The sequence below is a fragment of the Mesoplodon densirostris genome, chromosome 10 (assembly GCF_025265405.1).
Source record: "Mesoplodon densirostris isolate mMesDen1 chromosome 10, mMesDen1 primary haplotype, whole genome shotgun sequence".
Lineage (NCBI taxonomy): Eukaryota > Metazoa > Chordata > Mammalia > Artiodactyla > Ziphiidae > Mesoplodon > Mesoplodon densirostris.
The window spans coordinates 58271756-58285313 of NC_082670.1; the positions used below are offsets into that span (position 1 = coordinate 58271756).

Below are 13558 nucleotides of genomic sequence, written 5' to 3' on the forward strand. Positions count from 1 at the left end.
TTTCCTCATTGAATGCAGCTATGCCACGTTTATTATGTACCACATTCACACCTAGAACCTCTGCACTTCCTATTGTGTTCCAATGATCTGCCTGCCTAGTGTTCCCTGAGTACTACCCAAGAAAAAGAAAAATGAAGCACAAAACAGAGATAAATAATATGGATAACCAATCTCAAACTTTTAAGATTGATGGATATAAAAAACAAACTCTGAATAGCTTTGGAATATATATTTAAGCTTTTTTTTTTTTAAACATCTTTATCGGAGTATAATTGCTTTACAATGGTGTGTTAGTTTCTGCTGTATAACAAAGTGAATCAGCTATACGCATACGTATATCCCCATATCCCCTCCCTCCTGCGTCTCCCTCTCACCCTCCTAATCCCACCTCTTTAGGTGGTAGCAAAGCACCAAGCTGATCTCCCTGTGCTACGTGGCTGCTTCCCACTAGCTATCTGTTTTACATTTGGTAGTGTATATTTGTCAACGTTATTCTCTTACTTCGTCCCGGCTTACCCTTCCCTCTCCCTGTGTCCTAAAGCCCATTCTCTACGTCTGTGTCTTTATTCCTGTCCTGCCCCTAGGTTCATCAGGACCTTTTTTAGATTCCATATATATGTTAGCATATGGTATTTGTTTTTCTCTTCCTGACTTACTTCACTCTGTATGACAGACTCTAGGTCCATCCACCTCACTACAAATAACTCAATTTCATTTCTTTTTATGGCTGAGTAATATTCCATTGTATATATGTGCCACATCTTCTTTAACCATTCATCTGCTGATGAACACTTAGGTTGCTTCCATGTCCTGGCTATTGTAAATAGTGCTGCAATGAACACTGTGGTACATGACCTTTTTTTTGTTTTTTTTTTTTGCAGTACGCGGGCCTCTCACTGCTGTGGCCTCTCCCATTGTGGAGCTCAGGCTCCGGATGCGCAGGCCCAGTGGCTGTGGCTCATGGGCCCAGCCACTCCGTGGCACGTGGGATCTTCCCGGACCAGGGCACGAACCCGTGTCCCCTGCATCGGCAGGCGGACTCAACCACTGCGCCACCAGGGAAGCCCCATGACTCTTTGAATTATGGTTTTCTCAGGGTATATGCCCAGTAGTGGGATTGCTGGGTCGTATGATAGTTCTATTTTTAGATTTTTAAGGAACCTCCATACTGTTCTCCATAGTGGCTATATCAATATACATTCCCACCAACAGTGCAAGAGGGTTCCCTTTTCTCCACACCCTCTCCAGCATTTATTGTTTGTATATTTTTTGATGATGGCCATTCTGACCAGTGTGAGGTGATACCTCACTGTAGTTTTTATTTGCATTTCTCTAATGATTAGTGATGTCGAGCATCCTTTCATTTGTTTGTTGGCAACATGTATATCTTCTTTGGAGAAATATCTGTTTAGGTCTTCTGCCCATTTTTGGATTGGGTTGTTTGTTTTTTTGATATTGAGCTGCATTAGCTGCTTGTATATTTTGGAGATAATTCCTTTGTCAGTTGCTTCATTTGCAAATACTTTCTCCAATTCTGAGGGTTGTCTTTTCATCTTTTTTATGGTTTCCTTTGTTGTGCAAAAGCTTTTAAGTTCATTAGGTCCCATTTGTTTATTTTTGTTTTTATTTCCATTTCTCTAGGAGGTGGGTCAAAAAGGATCTTGTTGTGATGGATATCACAGAGTGTTCTGCCTATGTTTTCCTCTAAGAGTTTTATAGTGTCTAGCCTACATTTAGGTCTTTAATCCACTTTGAGTTTATTTTTGTGTATGGTGTTAGGGAGTGTTCCAATTTCGTTCTTTTACATGTAGCTGTCCAGTTTTCCCAGCACCACTTATTGAAGAGGCTGTCTTTTCTCCATTGTATATTCTTGCCTCCTTTATATAAAAATAAGGTGACCATATGTGCGTGGGTTTATCGCTGGGCTTTTTATCCTGTCCCACTGATCTGTATTTCTGTTTTGTGCCAGGACCATACTGTCTTGATTACTGTAGCTTTGTAGTATACTCTGAAGTCCAGGAGCCTGATTCCTCCAGCTCCGTTTTTCTTTCTCAAGATTGCTTTGGCTATTCGGGGTCCTTTGTGTTTTCATGCAAATTGTGAAATTTTTTGTTCTAGTTCTGTGGAAAATTCCATTGGTAGTTTGATAGGGATTGCACTGAATCTGTAGATTGCTTTGGGTAGTATAGTCACAATGTTGATTCTTCCAATTCAAGAACATGGTATATCTCTCCATCTGTTTGTATCATCTTTAATTTCTTTCATCAGTGTCTTATAGTTTTCTGCATACAGGTCTTTTGGCTCCTTAAGTGGGTTTATTCTTAGGTATTTTATTTATGTTTAAGCTTTGATTATGATTCAGCTTTGCGGTTTTCCCAGATTTCCAAAAGGCTTTAACTTCTTGGTAAGGGAAGTGAAGTAGGAGAAAGAGAATGGAGAAGCTGGGTACAACACCAAACTCCCTTAGTATCCAGCTGTTGGATGTGGCTGTAGTGCAGAACTTTGAAAATTCTATATGCAAATCATGGAATAAAGAATTGTTCCTTTGATTAAGATGGTTAGTAGGACAACAGGGGGAAAAGTAGAAACAAGGTATCTCAGATACCTCAGAACTACATTGCAAGGACAGAATCATATAAAACATATGGACTATCCTTAACTAGCAAGAATGAAATAGAAATGATAAAGATATCGCCATCATCCATCACTGAAATTGATGATGATCCACTGCTTCCCTGAGACCAGGGAGAAAATGTACAATTTCTCATAGTTAGCTATCTTACCTAGTGATGCGTAGGAACCTGCATTCAGGGCACCTGCACCTAACCGCCCACTTCGTACAGACTGTCCAGCAGCATGATGTGCCTTGGCACCAGCAGCAGCATTCACATCAATATCACTTCGTGAACGCTGTAGGCTTCCTGGAAGGGAACTGGGTTTGCTGCTGCCTGCTGATACTATGAAAAACAAAGCAAAGGTAACCTATATTATTTCAATCACTGCAAATGGCACAAAAATTATATAAACTTGAAATCACCATGAGATTAATCCATGATGACAAATGGTCAAAAAGGAAGTAGTGGCCAAATGGATACTAGAAAGTACTTTAGAGTATTTTAAAATCAGAATGTCTCAGTTTCAATGCTGTCACAACTAATTCTTCTTGGACAATTTTCTCAATATTTCTCTGCCTCATTTTTCCCTTTCATAAAATGGGAAAAATAACTATACTTTGTAAAGTTCATAGGACTGTTTTATAGATGAAAGGATGATGTTTATGATTGATTCATGAAAATGAAGCACTGTTACAAGATAAATAGATGACAGCGGGGCTATTTTTTAACTATAAGAATGATGCAAGTAGAACTAGCCTGGGAATAGAATAATTCAGAAAATAATGCAGGTACTGCCACTCTTAGGTAATGCCAATTAAGTTATTAAATTTCTGGTCTCTAGTTTTTCAGTTTTAATGAGGAGTTTTATAAACTCTGAGTTATGACCCATTAATAGGCTGTGAAATCAACTAAGTGGGTCATGACTGCATTTTAAAGAAATGAAACACAGTAGAAAAGGGAATGCATCACAAGTAAGGGTAAGTAGGCTACCTGGAACTTTGGATTATACTATATATGTATACTGATATACAATATACTACACAGCATATGTATATTGTATGTATATAATTATATACACTACATTGTATATATGACATGTAGTATATGTATATGGTATAGAAACACAGGTACAGTATATAGGTGTGGTATTTACTATGTAAAATGATTTTCTCACTGTGAGTCATATTAAACCAGTTTAAAAGCTACTGCTTTTAACTGTTTAGCTTTAAAACTGTTCTAATGTGCTTTTAAAACTTCTGAAGTGTAACTCTGTGTTTTAAACTTTTCAACTCTTGATATGACCCAGAGTGAGAATATCTTTTTACATAGTAACTTTTACTTTATTTATAAAGTCACTTTTACTCTATTAAGTAAAATATGCTATGACTCTTAGTTAAAAAGGCAATTTACCTCTTCCAGCAACAGTTGATGGGTTTGCTGTAGACCATTTGGAAGAAAAAGGGCGGCTGCAAGGTAAAAAGAAATACTTTTAGTAAGACGACATAATTTATCACTCCTCTGACAAAAATTAATGAAATACCATTGAGTTTTCTGAAGAGTTGAGAAGTATTTCTGATTTCAATTTTCCTTTTACAAATCACTTTAGAACAGTTGTTGTCATATATCAATGGTATCTAAGTTAGCTGTGAAGCAAAAATGAAATAACTAGCATCAAATAAAGACTGTAAGCTCTACAGAAACAGGGACCAGGTTGCTGTTGTTCACTCTGGTCCTCAGCACACACTACCACAGGGAACTCAATAATAACACTCTCCAACACTTCTATTCTGAGATATTTTACTTAGAAGGAGAGAAAGGTAGTATTATTGCTAGTACACAGGGAATTCAGTGTAACCAAGGCCTGTCTCACCAAAGTCATAATGGTTGTGGCCATTGGTAACTCATGCAGTTACCCTGTAGGTATAACACCATCTATAGCAGTTCTATTAAGTATTACTGCATGGGGCAACAGAAACAAAGCTAAGGACTACTGCTGAGGATAACATGTATGATTATAAAGCAAAACACCTAGAAACAACTCAAAGAATCCACTGCCTCCTTTAATATCTTTTTTGATTATTTATCTTTAATTACAGTGGTACTCTGAAGCCCATAAATAAATATCTAAGTATGTGAGAGAGTCTGGAAAGTATATCTATGTACGTATGTATCTATCTATCTATCTGCCATGCTGTGTCGCTTGTGGGAGTTTTAGTTCCCTGACCAGGGATTGAACCCAGGCCCTGGGCAGTGAGAGCATGGAGTCCTGACCACTGGACCACCAGGGAATTCCCTGTCTACAAATTTTAAAGGTAAGGGGAAGAGAGGTTAATGATGACAGAGTGTTGAAAAACATTCTTTAAGTTATTATTATCAAATGGTAAATTTGGTAGTTGGTTATTAAACCCAGTATTATATTATTTTTATAACTGTCCCCTAAAATTGTTACTCTAATAGGTTGAGGCAGACCACTTGAAGTCCACAGATTTTAAAGTTGTTTGTTTATGTTTAAAGATGTTCTACTAGAGTAAGAAAATATCTTGTTTAGATCCTTGTTATTCAAAGTATGGTCCATAGACAAAAAGCATTGACATCACCCAGGAGTATGTAAAAAATGAAAAATCTCAGGTCCCATCCCAGATTTACTGAATCAGATTCTGCATTTTAACATGATCTTCAGGTGATGCATATACACTTTAAAGTTTGAGTACAGTAAATCAAAGTAAAGGGAAAAAAAGCAACAAAGCTCATTTGAGGTGAAGGATTTATCAAAAATTTAAAGAGAAGTTTAAATAGATAATTATTCCTACAAGAATTGTTTTTTAAAATCAAATCATATCTGCTTTTACTCCGAAAACATGTTTAAGTCACTGAACTTTTATTTAGTACAGTACTCACAAGACCCTGTGAGTGCTTCCTTGAATTTTGTGCCCTAGGTGCCTCCCAGTCCCAGCTCTGTACCAGAGAGCTGCAAAGGCAAACAGCAATCTTTGTGGGGTTAAGGTCCTAAAGAGACAGGAATTACAGGGAGGTAAACTGAGATTCTGTGAGCTGCTCTTCCCTGGGGAAATCTTCAGATAGTTGTGGCCACTGCTAGGTATCTTAGCAGTCTCATAGGGCTAGAGAAACAGAAAATAGGGGTAAGCCAAGGAAGCAAGGGTTTGAGGTAGCCAACATAATGATGAGTGGAGTTACAGAGAAGTGAGTCAGATACTAGATAATTTTGCCCCCTTGAGGGATTTGCTGAAATCTTAAACTGTGCAAGAGGCGAGGAAAGAAAGCAGTGGAGTTTTTACCAGTCACAGTGCTGTGTAAGAGTTCTGAAGATGACTTCTGAATCTCCGTTATAATTCTTCCACTACAGTGCCCTAGAAATGGGCTTCTTACTATATTGACTATTTTCCAGGTATTAAGAAAAGTATACAAATGAATGCTTTCCAATCTTTTTCACAGACACGAACATATTCAAACAAAATTTGAATCCCTATACTCTTTACCTAACTTCTTTGAGAAGTTATACAAGTATGTAATCCAACCCCTGAGAAAACAGACCAAAGAAAATAAGCACATTCAGTCATCATTCTTTCAAAAAGGCTTCAAGTGAAAGCAATCAGATATTCAACCATCCAACTTAAGGAACTCTGTGGAGCTGGAGAGACAAATAAATCAGTAATTATCATTTATATGACCTTACTTGAGACTTTCTTGTGAGCAATGAGAAGTTATACAAGTATGTAATCCAACCCCTGAGAAAACAGACCAAAGAAAATAAGCACATTCAGTCATCATTCTTTCAAAAAGGCTTCAAATAAAAGCAGTCAGATATTCAACCATCCAATTTAAGGAACTTTGTGGAGCTGGAGACACAAATAAATCAGTAATTATCATCTATATGACCTTACTTGAGACTTTCTTGTGAGCTAGATGAGGACCTGTCTGATTGTGGAAGAGATGCTACACTGCCAGAACTCTTTAAGTAAGTTTGAAGACTCTTCTGATAAGATGGCTCAAGGGAATTATACAGTGTTTCAGCTTCACCAGGAAAGTGGTTTCTAAGACCCATGTAAGTCCTGTAAAACAAATGAACAAACAACAAAAAGTAATAACTTTGCATTATTAGACATTAACTGTAAAATGTGTATGTTCAAGAAGAACAAAGGTTTTTAAGCCCATAGGTTTTTCTTTTTTAATTTTTAAATTTATTTTTGGCTGCATTGGGTCTTCGTTGCTGCACGCAGGCTTTCTCTAGTTGCGGCAAGCAGGAGCTACTCTTCGTTGCGGTGCACAGGCTTCTCCTCGCAGTGGCTTCTCTTGTTGCAGAGCGTGGGCTCTAGGCGCGTGGGCTTCAGCAGTTGTGGCTCGTGGGCTCTAGAGCTCAGGCTCAGTAGTCGTGGTGCACGGGCTTAGTTGCTCCTCAGCATGTGGGATCTTCCTGGACCAGGGCTCGAACCTGTGTCCCCTGTGTTGGCAGGTGGATTCTTAACCACTGTGCCACCAGGGAAGTCCCCCATAGGTTTTTAATACAACCACAATGTGCCAAGTAGAATACTTTCTATATTTAACAAGTTTTGGTAGAAAGACGGCAAGCTTTTGAGAAAAGGAGATCTCAGTTCAAAAGCTGGTTGTAATCCTTAGGGTCTGTGTGGCTTTGGGTAAACTCCCAAATCTCCAAACTTCAGTTGCCAATATAAGCACCTTTGTGGGATCATTTTAAGGATTAGAAAATAACATATACCTACTGCCCTACACAGTATCAGGTACATATTAAATGTTCAATAAATTAGTTATTTTTATTCACAGCAAAAGTGAGTATGTTATGATGGAACGGGAATACTGTTGAATGTACAAATGACAATGCTAAGTGAACTGTTAAGACACCCAGTACAGATTTAATGGAGAAAAATCAACCTCCATTTTACTAAAGAGTTAATCAAATAGAGTACTTGGGACACTTGAATGATATTTTCATTCTCCCAATATAATTCCTGTCAAAGAAAAGACCAAAGTATGTTTAAACTGTCAAAAAATACATTATAGACTTACTTTCTTGCCTCCACTCTGGCCTCAGCATCAGCATCATGAATTCCCTTCTTAATAGTTTCAACCAAGACGGCTGCATGTCTATAAAATAAAACACCTTTAGGTTCATGTGTAAAACTATGTATTTCACCATAAATGATACTGCCTATACATTATGCATCAATCACAAAGGGGCAAGGGAGATAAAAAGATAATTAGTACACAATAATAAATCTAAGAGTGCAAGATTTCCTAATAGTCCATCCCATACATTTCATTCATGTATGGTTTGCTTCTGACGAGTCAAACACTACAAATCTGGACATAATTATTTTTAGATGGAGTCCAGACATATAGCACTCAAATCTCAAATTCTTTATGAATTAAAAAAAACCTTTTGTGTGGATCCTCACTAATCTACCAATGTATAAAATTATTTGCTAATAGTACGATCAGTTATAATCTAACCAAACTGAATAGCAGCTGCCACAAAAGAACTTAAAGAAAATGTGGAATTATGTCATGCCTGCAGTAAACAACAAATTCTATTTTTTAGAAATGGGTTATGAATAGATTTAATGATTTCCATGAGAATGGAAAATCAGCAACGTGTTCAACATAAATGCATGTATATCCCAAGCTTCAAACTTGAAATTAATGAGAAATACAGCCATGCAAATAGCCAGTGACCAACATTTTCCTCTTGTTCATCTCAGAGCTTCATTAGATGCTGCCCAGTCTATACTTGACCAATGACAACTGACAACTGGTGTGGAAAAACTTTCCAACAAATCTCTCTCACCTTTTTTTTAATGGCCGCGCAGCGAGGCTTGCAGGATCTTAGTTCCCTGACCAGGGATCGAACCCGGGCCCTGGCAGTGAAAGCGCCAAGTCCTAACCACTGGACCACCAGGAAATTCCTCTTTCACTTTTTTAATCTCTTTCCTCTGAAAGGAAGTGCCTTTCTTGTATCTTAAATCATTCATTACTTGATTAACTGCACCTCAGGAAACCTATCTCACGTGACTAGAAATACATTTTAAAATATTTGCCCAATTTAACCTGGAATACCTTATATAACCCATTTACTAAGAGACCCTCACTCACCCCACAAAGAAGAAAATCATAGCTGTAATGAATAAGAGGAGCACCACAGCTTTAAGGCAAAATCAGTGCTCATAACTTTTAAAGCAAAATGAGAAATAATGCAAAACCAGTCACATTAATTTCTAAAGAACCGGTAACAATGGGGAGGGGAGGGTGGTGGGAGAGGAATAGTCAATGCATACCTTTCCAATGAATGAGTCTGCCACTCCTGTAACAACAAATCTAAAAATTCAAATGAACGCCTGAAAAATAAAAGTTAATTATAACTAAATGTCATAACATTATATTAAGTTATATTAATTTATAACTAAATGTTAATTAACACTTTCTTCTATAATATTCCACTTTGCCCCCTAAATTAAAGCATAAGACATGATTTTAGATATCTTTACTGTCAAATAATTAATTAATTAAAAAAATAAATTTCTTTATTTATTTAGTTTTGGCTGCATTGGGTCTTTGTTGCTGGGCGCGGTCTTTCTCTAGTTGCGGCAAGCAGGGGCTACTCTTTGTTGCAGTGCACAGGCTTCTCATTGCAGTGTCTTCTCCTGTTGCGGAGCATGGGCTCTAGGCACGCAGGTTTCCAGAGTTGTGGCTCACGGGCTCAGTAGTTGTGGCTCACGGGTTCTAGAGTGCAGGCTCAGTAGTTGTGGTGCACGGACTTAGTTGCTCCGTGGCGTGTGGGATCTTCCCGGACCAGGGCTCGAACCCGTGTCCCCTGCATTGGCAGGCAGATTCTTAACCACTGTGCCACCGGGGAAGTCCCACTTAACTTATTTAAGGCTCCAACTATTCCTATGCTTAAGAGTTCAAAAAGACCTTAAGGGTTCCCCATAATTTTAACTTAAAATGTTTGTCAAATATACAATTTAACTTAATTTAAAAGATATTTACCAAACACCTACTGCATACTAGAAACTGAAGACATACAATGGTGACCAAGAAAGCTGGGATGGACCTTCCATTTCTACATTTGTTCCCTTAAATATATATATAAATGATTCTTAATCAAGTATTTGGTGTTTTCTCCTTAGCCTTCTGGTTCTTAACTTCTTCAACTGTCTCGTTCTTGAGCTTTTGTTCTTCCTTGGCATCTGACGACACAGCTCTGCCCTGTTTTTCTTCCTTTATTAACACTTTCCCTCCACCTACCCTTACACAGGTGCTCACCTCGTTGGTGCTGATCTCAGCCCACTTCCCTTTTATAGTCTTTTCTTGGACAGTATCACCTGTACCCTTAGCTCTATCAGCTGTACTTCTCACACCTAGTCCTTTATCTCCAGCACTGGTTCTTCAATTCAGCCATTAAGTCAGAGTGTCAACCAGTCACAGACATCTCTACACAGGCAGTGAGTGTCAACTCAAACACTACATACTGATACAAAACAACAAATTTAATTCTTACCCTCTCAATTCTACTCTTGGAGCCCATATGATACAGATTAGAAAAAAGAGAAACATGGAGGTTAAATTAATTTGCCCAAAGTGATAGAGCACGGCCTTAAACCCTGGCATTCTGACTCTACAGATCACAGTCTGAAGCACTTGACATCACCTTCTTCATCCATATCCAATTATCAAGACTCATTTCTATATATGAAGTCTCCTGAATTTATTGAATAAAACCTCCTTCAATCAATTATCATAAATACAGCTCTAGTTCGGACCCTGCCTCTCTTACATGAGCTGTAAGAAGTCCTACTTAATTAAACCAATGCTTCTCACTGTCCCTTTTTAATTGCTGTTCACAGCTGAAATAAAAACTAGGATGGATGACATTACCTCCTCACCAAAAACTGCTAATGGAACAATATCAAAATTTCTCTTCCTGACATTCAAAGCCCTCTATACTTTGACTTCAACCTATCCCCTTCTTCCCCTCAGTCAGCCTCTTTTCCTACTGAATCCTCCCATTTATCATGTGTTCTGGCCTTAGTGGCCTGTCCGATGGCTCTGCAGCACACAGCATAGCTTTCCATCACTGCATACATTATACCCCACTCTCTTCCCTTACAGGTATTGAATTGCTCCCCATTTTCAAGGTAATTTTCTGATGCATTTCCTGACTTCCTCTTCTCTGTCACATTCTTATTTCTCCAATTACCATTTTCTTCAGCGTAAGACAGAGATTGGTAAACCTTTTCTGTAAAGGGCCAGATAGTAAATATTTTAGGCAGTAAATATTTTAAACTTTGAGAACCACATAGTCTCTATTTTACATATTTTTCTTTCCCCCTTTTTAACTACCCTTCAGAAACGTAAAAAACAGTCTTAGCTTGTGGGCCATACAAAACTAGACTGCTGGACAGATTCGACCAGTGGGCTGTTGTTTGCCGACCCCTGACATAAGAGAGAGGTAATTAAACAACTGTCCCAAAACTCCGAATCACTTACAGGTAATAATGATGTCTTATTTTTCCTAACATTCAAAGTACTTAAATAAACATATTTATCAAACAAAAAAGGGGCAAGAGTTCTTTACAATTTTCTTAAATATCCAATGCACAAATCTTGTTTTTGCTGTCTTTATTATTCATGGAGATAGTGATGATATTAAAGATTGTAGAAACCATAAGGAGAGAGAGAGATACTGACAGACTGACGTGTTATGGCTGCATACTCTGTGCCAAACACTATGTTCAATTCTACCATTGTGTTTCTCATTTAACCCTCACAACTCCATGGGGTCTACATTATTAGCCCCACTAACATACGAAGACACTGAGGTTCAGGGCAGTTAAAATAACTGCCTGAGGTAGGACAATCAGTCACAATTGTAGGACTCTAGGTAAGGGCTGACTCTAGACTCCATACTCTCTGAAAACCAAACAACTAGTGGCCCAAATAAACCAAACCTTAATAGGATAAAACTGAGAAATGTGCATAGTCATAATAAGCACTTCGTTCCTTTTTCCCTTATATAACATAAAAATTATGTTACATTTTATGTTAAATTTATGTTAAATGATTTAAAATTTTTAATAAGGTTTCTAGAAGGCAAGAAATTGATGACAACTAATTTTTGCACCCAACTAAGAATTAAACATAATGCAATATTCAACATAAACCTATAGTAAGTTTTTACAAAACTTACCTCCTTACAGGAACTGATTTTGATGTGCAATTGCTTGTTATTAAAGGTATAAGTCTGGGTACATGAGTATGCTGAAAAAGATATTTTAGAAGAGGTTGAAAAATACTGTGTACTTTAGATAATCTCTTCTTCTATTTGCCTTGCATTCAAGTATTTAGCTATATTAGAACAGAATAAAAATACCATAATATCAGATTTTGAAAGAAATTAAGACCAGTCAAAAAGTTTCCCCAAATTAAAGTAATAGTAATGATATAGTTTCAGAAGGACAGATGTGATTGTAATATTAAATAATAAAGAGAAAATTGTATAACTACAGAGAACTGTTAGGACAGTGTACTTTGGGGGGGATGGAGCACTAAGAGGGACCAGGCATGTACTGGTCTTATTTTCTGACGTACTGCTACTGCTGGAGAACACACTAACTGCTATGTCATCAAAGCAGGTTATCAGAGTGAATCTACATAACTACTGTGAATGTACTTTGAAATGGTGATTTTTTGGGGGGGGTACACGGGCCTCTCACTGTTGTGGCCTCTCCCGTTGCGGAGCACAGGCTCTGGACGCGCAGGCTCAGCGGCCATGGCTCACGGGCCCAGCCACTCCGCGGCACACGGGATCCTTCCAGACTGGGGCACGAACCCGCGTCCCCTGCATCGGCAGGCGGACTCTCAACCACTGCGCCACCAGGGAAGCCCTGAAATGGTGATTTTAATTGAACTTTCATCCTGGCTGAACCACAGCTCTCTAGAATTCAGGTAAAGGTCAGTATATACAATCTTCTGGTTTCTATTAGTAATTCTTATGTTCTTCTTTAGTGAAGCAAACACTAAAAAGCTCATAACTGACATAAGAATAAAATAGCAACCTAAGCATATGTATTTGATGTTTTAAATCTCCTATTTTTCTTCTGAGCTAATGGTACGGGTTGGGTTCTCTAGGAGGCAGGCTCTGAGATGGAGTTTAGCATTCAGGATATTAAGAAGTGCTCTTGGGATCAACACCGGTGGAAGTGAGGAGAAGGAAGCAGGAGTGAGCAGCAGAAGAAATCAATCTGTGATATGGCCCAAGGACATCTCTGCCCAAAGCCGAAGCTTTGGGGAGCTCTGGAGCTAAAATAGTCCTTCAGAGTAGTCTCAAATTGGTCTAAGATAACCACAGCACTATACTTCCACATCAATCAGTTATTAGACATGGGCCATAACCAGGAAGGGGCAAGACCTTGGGAAAGGCAGCTCTCTGCAAGCTGAGGCAATCCTTGAAGAGGCTGGCAGCTGAAGATTGTCTGCCCACATTGCTTCCAGTCCTGGGGAAACAAGTCTTTCAGTGAAGGAGAACGTGAATGGCACATCAGTGTGTGTCACAACTAACTCAACCAAAATTAGAGGGAAAACTTTTTTCAGTTCCTACAGAGGGAAACCACCCACAGACCTGAAGTTGTTCAAATGAGGATAATGCAACACAGTGCTGACCTGCATATTATTTAACTGTTCCATTCAGCGTGGAAGGGCTCTGTGGACCCGGGTCCCTTAGAGCATCCAGAAGAACCCATCCCCAAACATTACTGTGGCGTTAAAGCCCAAGGAGACTCCCTAGCCACAACATACTACATAGGAGGTCTCACCTACCTTCTTCCTCCTCTCTCATAACCTCCTCAAAACCCTACTGCTGACTGATTAACCTACATCCAACACAGTGGCAGGGATGGGGCAAAAGACTAACC

General features: G+C 38.6%; 1 protein-coding gene across 3 annotated transcripts in view; it reads right to left on the bottom strand.

Moving 5' to 3' along the window:
• The window catches only part of CLASP2 (cytoplasmic linker associated protein 2), a 181849-nt gene that overhangs the window by 83416 nt on the left and 84875 nt on the right, over positions 1 to 13558 (bottom strand). For all 3 annotated transcript variants that reach the window (XM_060110136.1, XM_060110135.1, XM_060110134.1), the window contains exons 13-18: positions 11836 to 11906; positions 8924 to 8983; positions 7659 to 7736; positions 6518 to 6685; positions 4026 to 4081; positions 2784 to 2957 (exon numbers count right to left, since the gene is read on the bottom strand). In XM_060110136.1, coding sequence (XP_059966119.1) covers positions 2784 to 2957; positions 4026 to 4081; positions 6518 to 6685; positions 7659 to 7736; positions 8924 to 8983; positions 11836 to 11906 — 607 coding nt within the window. The remainder of the gene's footprint in view (positions 1 to 2783; positions 2958 to 4025; positions 4082 to 6517; positions 6686 to 7658; positions 7737 to 8923; positions 8984 to 11835; positions 11907 to 13558) is intronic.